The 11216-nt window shown below is 29.8% G+C and overlaps 3 protein-coding genes across 5 annotated transcripts in view; all 3 read right to left on the bottom strand.

Annotated features, from left to right (window-relative positions):
- Positions 1-442: 442 nt before the first annotated feature.
- LOC120173187 (HVA22-like protein j) lies at positions 443-3710 on the bottom strand. 3 transcript variants are annotated; one of them, XM_039180431.1, is made up of 8 exons: positions 3397-3710; positions 3239-3288; positions 3031-3129; positions 1536-1592; positions 1334-1397; positions 1017-1226; positions 644-732; positions 443-603 (listed from the first exon to the last, which is right to left on the bottom strand). In XM_039180431.1, the coding sequence occupies exons 2-7, from the start codon at positions 3268-3270 to the stop codon at positions 649-651; spliced, it is 546 nt and encodes a 181-aa protein (XP_039036362.1). In that variant the 5' UTR covers positions 3271-3288; positions 3397-3710; the 3' UTR covers positions 443-603; positions 644-648. The 3 variants fall into 3 exon arrangements, with proteins under 3 accessions (XP_039036362.1, XP_039036361.1, XP_039036363.1); XM_039180430.1 differs by having other exon boundaries at positions 443-732; XM_039180432.1 differs by lacking the exon at positions 3031-3129 and having other exon boundaries at positions 443-732.
- The window catches only part of LOC120173186 (cell division protein FtsZ homolog 2-2, chloroplastic-like), a 41679-nt gene continuing 33590 nt past the window's right edge, over positions 3128-11216 (bottom strand). The window contains exon 9 of the mRNA XM_039180429.1: positions 3128-3169. The gene's annotated coding sequence lies outside the window, so the exon portion shown is untranslated. The remainder of the gene's footprint in view (positions 3170-11216) is intronic.
- LOC120173189 lies at positions 7616-9567 on the bottom strand. The gene is made up of 2 exons (XM_039180433.1): positions 9271-9567; positions 7616-7908 (listed from the first exon to the last, which is right to left on the bottom strand). The coding sequence occupies exons 1-2, from the start codon at positions 9427-9429 to the stop codon at positions 7741-7743; spliced, it is 327 nt and encodes a 108-aa protein (XP_039036364.1). The 5' UTR covers positions 9430-9567; the 3' UTR covers positions 7616-7740.

Here is an 11216-nt window from a genome sequence, read left to right as displayed (position 1 = left end):
TCATTGGGTCCATCTGTTGTTTCTACGATATCGATCATGTATATTGAATTATGACCATGGCATCCATAAACCATGATATGATTATAGAAATCCAGTGATTTTCTACCGAGGGTTGATTTTTTTGGTCGCCCCGACTTGAAATCTGAAAGTTTTCACCCGCCCCGCCCCAGTGTTAGGTTACATTCTACTTGTCCCGAATCTGTCTCGAATTTTGGAATAAACCCCTCGATCCGACCTGACATGAATATTTTTTCATTTATTCGGTAATATAGAAAGATAATTGAAAAAATATAGAGAGAGAAACATTATAATAATTACTTTTAAATATATATAGGGAAATTATAGTGACTATATAATTTGACCATTAAACTTCAAGTCTTATACCTTTCAAAAAAAACTTCAAGTCTTATATAATAATAATAATAATCTTTTTTGTAGGAACATAATTTGTATTACAATGGGACAAGAAGAAAAAAGCAAAGAATGAATTGAATTTGACACTAGCTATTCAAGAAGCAATTTCTGGGTTCTTTCTTCTGTTTGTGTTTGCAAGCTTGTGAGTGGTTTATACAAGTGTTGTTCGTTTGTTACAAGTTGTTGACTGTGTGATTCCCTGTTGGAGCTTTTGGACTCTCTGTCAGGTTCGGCTTAATGAGCTTTGCCTCCGAAGAGTCTACGACGGGCTGGCCGTTTCTCGTCAAATTCCATTTGGTGATCTAGAACTGGGTTAATCTGCATTGAGTCATCGAAGAATTAGAACACTTAAAACAGCTAATCATTTCAAGTTATAAATCATATATAATCACACCATTGATGAACTTTTGCTGAACTATTGTCATGGTGTTCAATTTGAGTCAAGTTAGATATGGCAATCGAGATCTAAATCAGATTGTATTGGTTAGGATCATTGCAAGTTTAAGGTCGGTATTCGGGTCGAACAAGTTTGGGTATTCGGGTTTCTGAATTCGATCAAAACTTACAATTTCTAACCCGAGTTCAGGGTAATGAAGACTTACCAGCTTGCCTTGTTTCATCCTCGAAGGCTGACCGGACAAGAACTGCGATATCTCGACCCATTTGGTCTGCCCCAACTCGGTGCAGTTCTCCCAATAACACAGAGCAAAATCCCAAGCTCTGGCTCGCCATTCTTGTATCGTTCGACCGAATTCGGTTTCGTGTCTCACCATGTACGGCCGCAGCAATGTGTCGTACACATAACCAGTTCCCTTCATTACCAAGAAAACCAAAGCTGGTAACTGCTCATTAACTTGCAAGTTTTGCATTGGAAAACAAAACACACATCAAATGCATTGCTTGTACGTTTTAGTTTTACCTTGGTTTTGGGATACCATAGGTATATCAAGAGTGTAAGCTTCAGCTCGCCATAGATAGGCAACCTTAAGAACAATTGGGAAAAAAAGAACAGTAATAGTAGTATTCGGTCTAAAAATACATGTATTCGTATTATAATCGTATTATGTTTAACATATTCGTGTTGCGGTTTAACGATTTTCTCATGTCCGAATGAAACGTACCACAAAAATAATGTGTCCCCTATGCTCTCGAATAATGTCAAAAATGCTACGACGATCCTGCAAAATCGTCGTGGTAAAATGAGAAAAAAATGATAATTTATGTACATTTATATATAAAAAAAAATTATAAATATGGAAATCAGAATAGAGTTTAAGGATCAACTTTCTAATAAAACCGATATATATGTCCTAACGAAAACATAGTTATGATATGGGACTAAATGAAAAGTAAGTACCAGGTAATTAATTTCACCTCAAATTTATTTAAAACAAATTAGTATCATATATATATATAGGTGAGGGCGGCACCCTAATCCAAGGTCAAGGCATACCTAAGATCCAATTGGGATTTACATAGGAATTTATAGATTGCCCACGGTGGTAGGATTCAAACTTAGCCTTACAAACTCAAATTCCTAAATCTCAACCACTTGTACTAATACCCGTTCGCTATATATATCGTTAGTACATTAAATATAAATTGACCCAAAAATCTATAAAAATGGGATAGAGAATAGCAAAGGCCAAAGTTTGACAACTTCAAAAACTTAATGAACAATTTAAATTGGAAAGACTAGAAGCTTAAGAAACGTTGAATTTCTCAACCATAGAAGAAGGATCAAACAAGTAAAATAATAATAAGGGTAAAGTAAGTAGAGGACGTTGAAATATTCTTAAATAATCATTTTAACCATTGAATTCTTAAAAATTATAAAATAATCACTAAATTTATCGAACTATTAAAATGATCACTATAATGTTCTAATAAGTACAAATTCATTAAATTTGATAAATATTTTATAATAATTTGATAAAATTTAATGATGATTTTATAATAGTTTAATAAATTTAATAAAATTTACGATTTTTAAAAATGTAATGACTAAAATGATTATTTAAACACAATTCAATCACCTTTAATATAATTTACTCTAATGATTAGAAGGAGGAGAATATTAAATTGACCAATTCAGTGCATGCATGAGAGAAAAGTCAATTATAGCTAAGAACTAGAAAAATGCAAATAAATGAGAAAGCTCATGACTTTCGGAAATTTAAAGACTATTTTATAATTTTTAAAATTTGGGTAAATTATAGGTTTAGTACTTAAACTATCAGTTTTGATTTGTTTTATTCATAAACTTTTAAAATTTTGAAATTATACATGAAGTTTAATTTTTATTTCATTTTAGTATCCTGCCATTAAAAATATTAGTTCTTGATTCATTTTAATATTTCCATAACGTTAAGTTTTGGGGGGAAATTGAAAGTTTAGATGCTAAATAGACCAAAACTAATAATTTAGATACTAAACGCGATAAATTTTTAACGGTGAAGTATTAAAATAAAATAGAAGCTAAACATTAGGTATGATTTTGAAAAAAAAATAAAAGTTTAGGTGCTAAAATGAGTAGTTTACCCTTAAAAAATTATAATCAAAACAAGTATTTAAATATAAGTAAGTCAATTATAGCTGAGACTTGTGAAAAAGTACCAATATTGACACCAAAATCTGAGTTCCTCGATCGAAACCTTATTCTTCTCTACTGTTTTAAAGCATTCAATCGCTGGAAACCCATATCCAAGAACCAACCTACAACACCCAAATCAAAACCCAGAAACCAAACTAAGCAATTAAATCCTTCCTAGTTCTATTCAAAACCCAGAAAGAACAAAAAAAGTGGTAATAAATCACGACTTACACAAGCACCCTGGTGATGAGTTCACCCAACATTTGTTATCCAAAATTTTCCTGGAAAACAAAAAAGAGAGCAGAGAAATCACTTCACAGTTCACAATTCACACAATCATTCACTGATAAAAGAAAAAGGAAAAAGAAGAGAAACCCAGATTTCGAAACCTTTCAAAAAGATGGTGAGCCAAACGGATTAACGACGCGCCACGATCTATTGTATCAACAACAATGGGAGCTTAAAAGAACCAAAAACTGAACAAAAAACAGAAACAAAGTGATGTTAAAAGGCGAGTTTGTTGAGATTCTTTTGAACGGAATTCCGGGGGTTTAAAAAAAGCTAATTAAAGGTATTGGGAATCAAATGACGGATGGTGTTTGATTTCGTGCGAGGAAGATGTGATGAGCGACCGACAGAGAAAGAGAGAAGAATGATGGTTTTCTTATGGGATGAAGCTTGAGATCCAAGGCAAAACGAAAGAAAAAAAAGCTTTGGATTTATCTTTGCTTGCAAATATATAAACTTCGTGGTTATTGATAAAGGTGACGCGTTTCGTGGTTATTGATTTCGTCTTGAAAATAATTTTGTTAAATTTGTAAAATATTAATATCGTATTAATTATTTTTTAATTAATGTAATTATTAATTTAGATATTAAGTTTAATTTCAAGTACAAAATGGGGTATATATTTTAATCTGTTGTGAGTGATCATAAAATAGTTCATAATTTTTTTTATTAAGCTGAGGTATTTACAATGAGATATATCTTAATATTTTGACAAGAAACGCTCACACTTTTAACATTTATGATGTTTAAATTCGGGTCTCAAAGAATGAAAATAATTCATTCACCACGGAGATCACTCGGAATGAACAGTTCGTAATTTACAGATTTATTAGGAGAGTAACTCTTTTAATTAGACAAAAGGGTAACTTTTGTCCCTGTAGTAGACCCAATTTATCACTTTTGCCCCTATCTTATTTTCGCATCAATTTAATCTTCGAAGTTGTTCAATTACACCTAAATTAAAACCTTAAATTATAAACCTAAACCATAACACCATAGCCTCTAAATCATAAACACTAAACCCTAATTTGAGTTTATAATTTAAGATTTTAAGTTAGGAATATGGTATAGAATGATACAATTGAGTAATTTCGATGACTAAATTGATGTAAAAATAGAATACGAGCGAAAGTGATAAATTTGATCTACTACATAGACAAAGATGGATCTTAAACCTTTAATTTAATTTATTTTATTAATAAGGAGTGCCGATAATTAACTTCTATTTAATAAAACTAATAAAAAATTTTAAATATGTGACCAACTAATTCGCCAAATATAGATTATGATATAAGATTCTTCACCGAATTAATTATATGTATACTAATTCTATTAATAAATATTTTTAATACGATTGTCGTATTTTTATTAATTTAAGGTGATTATAAGTATATGTTTTTAAAGATTTTATTATTTGATAACAAATGTTTAAATATTATGTAGATATTAATATTCAAACCTGAGATATTTAGAGATAACAATTATATCTTTAACTATTAAAATAACTTGATTCATGCATAACATGATTGATAGTTAGTTTCAAAATTGTTCATTTTTAATATTAAACATATATTTCGTGTAATGATAAAAAGTTTCATATTTTGCATGAATCAAGCGATTTAAGTAATAAAGGAATTGTTGTTATTTCTTGAGATTGTGAGTTCTAGCACTAAAAATGTCAGGGATACGAGTGTTCAATATCATATAATTAAGAATATTAATAAATAAAAAGGTTCACGTTTACTTATTTTTTTCGATTTCGATTTATAATTACTGATTTTATAATTAAAATAAATGGTTTTCTTACAATAATAATTATTTTTAAACATTTTATAAAAGTATGAATTAATTTTTATAATCTTATGAGAAATTGCTACTTGAACTTCCATCGTAAGCAATTTGACTAATTGAAATAAATGCTTATAAATTATGTCGAAACCTTGGAATTTTAAAAAAATTACATTTGTAAGTTCCACAGTCCTCCTAATTCTTGACATCAAGGTTGGCTCCTTCAAATAAATTCCATCACCCTCTTTTTTTTCATTGGGTAAAATACACAAATGGTTCCCTAATTATAAGATATTACTTTATTAAGTTTCTTAAAAGTTACAAAATGATCCTCTGCTATATAATAATACTTTATTATGTCTCTCAACTTTTAAAAGTTGCAAAATGGTCACCGACTATTCATTAAGTTTCAAAGTCATCATTTCCCATTAAAAAGCTGGTGGTTGTCTAACATGGACGTTAACATGGTGAATGGGATATGATAGTCGTTTGAGATTATATAATCAGATTTTATCATATTACAGTCAGCAGATTAACGTTTAACTCAGAATACCATCAAATTTTTTAATGAAAAATTACGAGTTTAAAACATAATGAATAATCGAGTAACCATTTTATAATTTTTAATAGTCGAGAGCTTAATAAAACAATATCTTATTATCGGGACCATTTGTATACTTCACCCTTTTATTTGAACTTTCTTATATTTAACGTGTTCCATGATTAACCGTTTGTCAATTTGTTTTAAATATTTAATAGCTATAATAATTAAATCTTCAAAAGAAATTATAAATGATATTTAAATACAAATTTTATTAGTAAACAACAATCCAATAAATGGTCTTAAAATGTATCCATGATCTTGTGTGTGATCAATTCTAATGTATAAATACTATAATAATTTACCAACGGGTTGGTTCAAGTGGTAATCAACTTAATATTGCTTAAGTAAGGTCTCATATTCGACACCTTGTGTATGCAAAAAAATCCCTGTTGAGAGACTCACCCACTAAATCCATATATGCGACCCATATCAAGTTGACGAATCCTATTTTATAACTCGGAGTTGACTTAATTTTTTTTCGAGTTGAGTCGAGTCAATTTTTTTAGTTTTTCTTTAAATTTAATCGTAGAAATTTACAATATTATGAAATTGTTTGATTCCATTTTAAATGATATTTTATAACTATATGTAATACATATATATTTTTTCGTGATTTTTTTATATGTGATTTGCATATATCATACAAAGTCGAGAGACTCGACTCAAACTTAAAAATCAATCTACTAATTACTAAAGATTTCGAGTTATTCGAGTTGTATTTTATAACTCAATTTTTGAAATTGAATTTTTTTAGTCAAGTCGAATTTATAAAATTACAACTCGAAATCAATTCGAATCGAATTTTTTCAAATCGATTCGAGTAGAAAAAATCAATTTTTAAAATCGAATCAAATTTTGCTCACCCCTAATAAAAACTATCTTATTTGACTATTAACCATATTTGTTAGTATAATAAAATACGACGTTAGATCTTCAAATTATGATACGAAATCTTGTTGTATTTTGTTGTGTACCGTTGATTTAATTCATACAAATACTAAATATGTAATGTCTTATATATAAGACTAGGATCTAATTATATATAATATAAAACTTTTTAATTTTACATCTTTTTATGATCGCTCACTTAATATATAACTTCTTTTTTTTGAATTAATCACTGGTATCCAATCTATTGACTGACTAATTCAAATCAGATACTACAGAGGCGAGGCCGACCCTCCCAACCCAGTTTGCTCCATTCGCAAACGTCAAAATTCGAACCCCTGACCTTGATTAAGGTACCTAGTGTTTTATCTCACTAGACCAACTGATTGTTAGTATTAATTATATAATATAGAACTTATAATTATATAATATAAAAAAAAGCCTTAGATATCAAGTAACGTTTGGAAAATCTAAGTATAAAATTGATTTAAAAACATAGATACCACATTTGTAAAAAAAAAATCAAGTACGAAATAGTATAATAAATCATATGGCTTAATTGAATTTGATAGTTTTCTAAAATTAATACATGAACTCTATTATTTTTCTCAAATTGGTACCTTAAACTAAAACAAATTCTCAAATTAGTACTTAAACTTTAAAAAAATTCTTAGATTGGTATCTGATGTTGACCAATTAAGTTATGACATGCGACACTTAATGATACTATCATATTTTTCACAATAATATTGTATTATTGATGCATGAATCTGGATAAGCATAAAATTATAGCTCTTTGTTTATTTGATCGACTATCAACGTATTAACATAATGAGACACTCCTTTATGGTAGTTTGAAAAGGGGCTTAATTACAAATTGCCCCATAAATTATTTCATTTTTTCAATTTAATACTTAATTTTTTTTTGAAAAATTAATGATTGAATTCGTGTTATTATATTCTGATCATTTATTTTGACGTTTAAAAAAAGTCATAAACCATCCATGAAATATATCTGCAAGAGACATTCAAGAGTTTCATCTCATGTGTTGTAAGTTAAACTAAATCAATTATCATTTTGAAGCTACAAAAAGAAAGAAAATCAAGGTTTACGTGATTGCAAATACCGGAAAGTACCGATTCTTGTGGCAGTGACCCAAAAATACTAGTCGTCCAACGTCGGTTGCCGTTCGATCTCGCTTAAATGTTCGCTCAAAGCAAATGCAGAACTGTTAACAACCTCGTTTTCAGCCTTACACTGAAGCAACTGTTGACGAAGATTCTTCACGAGCTTGTTCAGTTTCTGAATATTCCTTTCTTGAGAAAGTATGATCTGCAACAAAGTTGATTATGTATGGTATCTTAAAACAATCTATAGAAAAGTTCAGTTCAGTTCAGGCAACTACATCGGGAAAAACAGCTAATGCAGCCAGGAACAAACCCTATTGGTAAGATGTGGATAAATGGGTCGTATTTGAGGTCTCGAATTGGCATAAACTACATGGAACTATCATTAACACCGGGTATAAAGTTCCTGCCAAAACAATTAGTAATTCAAAAAGTATGGCAAGATTGAAGAAACATATCCTACCTAACTTAAAATTTGATATCATCTATAGCATTTGCGACAAGAAACACTCAAATGTTCGACTTGCTGCTTCCCAGTCAGTGAAGTTAGCCAACTTAGCCCCTCCCATTATCTAATCCTGATTCTGTCCCTGTTTCCGGTTAAGTGACCAACAGATTTAGAAGGTGGGAAGGGGATGAAGCCTAAAGAAAATCTTGCTACTTAATGTTTTAACTAATTGAATTGCAATTGCGGAACCGAAAACAGGAATCAAGGCACTAAGTGAAACCAAAACAAAGCTATGTCGTAAGTGAGATGTACAAATTCATGAGTCTTATCCACACAAAGCTATAAGGAAGTAGGTTTGGTCTGATTGCAACCATACGCTAATAGGAATTTACCCAGTTACAACCACGCCATAGTGAATTTGAATAAGCGGTGGTGATCCATGCATATTTTAGTGGACGACCACTGGCTCAAAGCTTGTACTTTTCACCCAAATAATCCTGTTTCCCAGCATTTGTTTCTACATGCTGGAGAGTATTCACAAATGATAAAACATTTAAAGAATGATTAGCTTGTTAATAATTCATTCGAGCACACATTTAAAGGATTGAAATCTCCATCAAAATAACCCAATGGTTTTAACATTGTTGATGCATCTTTGGTAATGGATCAAGCAGGAGAATGATCTTGGATGGAAGTGAGACAGACTCGAATATATCCGGGATCCTGCAAGGCGAACATTAGCTAGGAGACACCGGAGTTCGCTCTAACAAAAAGAAGCCCTCTTCATTATCCCGACTTAAGCATCGAAAAACGTGCCGAACACAAGCTCTGACACCCCTAATTTGTCTCGTAAGAGCCTGAGAATATCTCAATTCATTACAAAAATGGCATCAACAATCATTCATGGCAGTATTTACTATCCCGTACCCTTCCTTTGGGGGATATACAGATTCTGCTAATTGAACTATAAATTATACCCTTTGCAAGCCAACAAATATTGGGTAATAAATGAATAACACTGTAAATTAACAACAACCAAGAATCTAATTCATAATTTCGGATTAAAACAAGATAAAAGTGTACATTAAAAGGAAGAACAAATTGGGGGAAATGAGAAACCTTCTCTTTGACGTATTCGTGGCGTTTGGAAACGGATTGATCTTTAAGAGAAACAGTAGGAGATGGCTCAATTTCTTCACCGAATTCCTGCTTCCATTCGAATTGGGAGGTGAACATCACTAAAAACACTACAAAAACCAGTAGCCAAGGCCTCGACATCACATTTATTTATCCCAAAACCTAGAATTTAATCCCCTTTTAATCTTTTGGGGATTTTGAGAGAATGAAAAATCTGTTGCAAAGCGATTTTTAGCGAAGATAAATGAATAAAAGATAAAACAGTCGCAGATCGAGGTGGATGATAATGGAGAATAGGTAAGTCGTTTGAGATAAAATACACTTCAGGTCACTCATTTATTAGTTAAATTAGAAATAGGTTACTTTTAAAAAATATTATAACAATTTAATCACTTTATTAAAATACTATCACTAACAATTAAATTTTAGACGGAATAATGATATGTTATAACATTTTAGTTTTTAAAATTTAGGTTAAAGAACGCAAATAGTCCTCGATTATAGGTTACTATTTTGTTGAGTCCATCGACTATTAAAAGTTATAAAATAGTCATTCGACTATAGAGTGTTACTTTGTGGAGTCCTTCGACTATTAAAAGTTACAAAATAGTCCTTCGGCTATAGAGTGTTGATTTGTTGAGTCATTCAACTATTAAAAGTTATAAAATGGTCACTCACCTATTCATTAAAATATTTCAAATTAAGACCAAATTAGTAGAATGTGTAAGTTTTAGACGGTAAATCCATTATTCAAACTATATTAGATTATGTTTCACTGATATATTTATAATAATTTTTTGATTAAATTATAGCTTTCAAAGAAGTGACCGTAAATAATCAAACTGATAATTGAGTGGCATGATATGTATTTTACCCATTCGTTTGAGAAATTAAGGGATAAAACAGTATTTTATCCCTAAACTTAACAACTTTTTTCAATTGGGTCTACATTAATCCCAAAATTAGTTTTCCATCACTTATTTTAAACTTGGGTAAAGTACAAAAATAGTCCTCTGACTATAAGATATTGTTTTAATAAGTCTCTTGACTATTAAAAGTTATAAAATGATCCACTATATAATGTTGCTTTCTTAAGTCATTTGACTATTAAAAGTTACAAAATGGCCACTAACTATTCATTATGTTTCAAAGTCATCCTTTTTCGTTAAAAAGTTATCAATCATTCAAGTTCGATGTTAACAGGATAATTGGGATATGATAGTTTTTTTAGATTCTGTGATCAAATTTTATCATATCACAGTCAACAAGTTAACTTTTAGCTTACAATATCGTCCATTTTTTAATAAAAAGAGGATATTTTTGGAATATAATTAATAGTAGGATGACCATTTTATAATTTTTAATAGTCGAGGGACTCAACAAAATAATATTGTACAGTCGAAGGATTTTATAACTTTTAATAGCCGAATGAATTTATAAAATAGTACCAATAGTTGGGGACTATTTTTGTACTTTACCCTTTAGGGTGCGTTTGGTTCACGGAATGTAAGATTACCAGTGGGAATAAAAGATTACCAGGGAATAGGATTACTGGGAATGTTGTATTTTGTGTTTGGTTGGTTTAGCAGGAATGTAAGATTACTGTGTTTGGTTAAAGGAATAAAAGATTATTGGAATGTATATTTGACCAAATTGTCCTTATTATATATTTGTATAATATTACAAGTTGTAAAATATTTATATATTTTCTTCAAAAAATTAAATTCATAATATTTATATAATTTTTTTTACAAAATTAAAAATATAAAAAAAAAGGTTTAATGAAAGGGTAAAATTTTATTTTAACCCCTGAACTTCATATAAAATTTTAATTATAGTTTTTTTTTAAATCTAAAATAATTTAAGGATAAATTTGTAATTTAACCTTCGTAGAATTTTTATTATTCAATGACAGAATAATGATATTT

The sequence above is a fragment of the Hibiscus syriacus genome, unplaced genomic scaffold, assembly GCF_006381635.1.
Source record: "Hibiscus syriacus cultivar Baekdansim isolate YM2019G1 unplaced genomic scaffold, ASM638163v2 tig00111941_pilon, whole genome shotgun sequence".
NCBI lineage: Eukaryota > Viridiplantae > Streptophyta > Magnoliopsida > Malvales > Malvaceae > Hibiscus > Hibiscus syriacus.
Note: the sequence above shows the minus strand (reverse complement) of the source record. Positions and strands in the feature narration are given on the sequence as shown.

What these genes read in the sequence shown, in the direction of transcription:
- LOC120173189 (XM_039180433.1), bottom strand. Translation starts at nt 9,429, where the DNA reads ATGTCGAGGCCTTGGCTACTGGTTTTTGTAGTGTTTTTAGTGATGTTC. An exon ending in ACGAATACGTCAAAGAGAAG is followed by an intron (nt 7,909 to 9,270) that starts GTTTCTCATTTC and finishes ACTTTGTTGCAG; the next exon opens with ATCATACTTTCTCAAGAAAG.
- LOC120173187 (XM_039180430.1), bottom strand. Translation starts at nt 3,270, where the DNA reads ATGTTGGGTGAACTCATCACCAGGGTGCTTGT. An exon ending in CTCATCACCAGGGTGCTTGT is followed by an intron (nt 3,130 to 3,238) that starts GTAAGTCGTGAT and finishes TGGGTGTTGTAG; the next exon opens with GTTGGTTCTTGGATATGGGT. An exon ending in GGATGAAACAAGGCAAGCTG is followed by an intron (nt 733 to 1,016) that starts GTAAGTCTTCAT and finishes GACTCAATGCAG; the next exon opens with ATTAACCCAGTTCTAGATCA.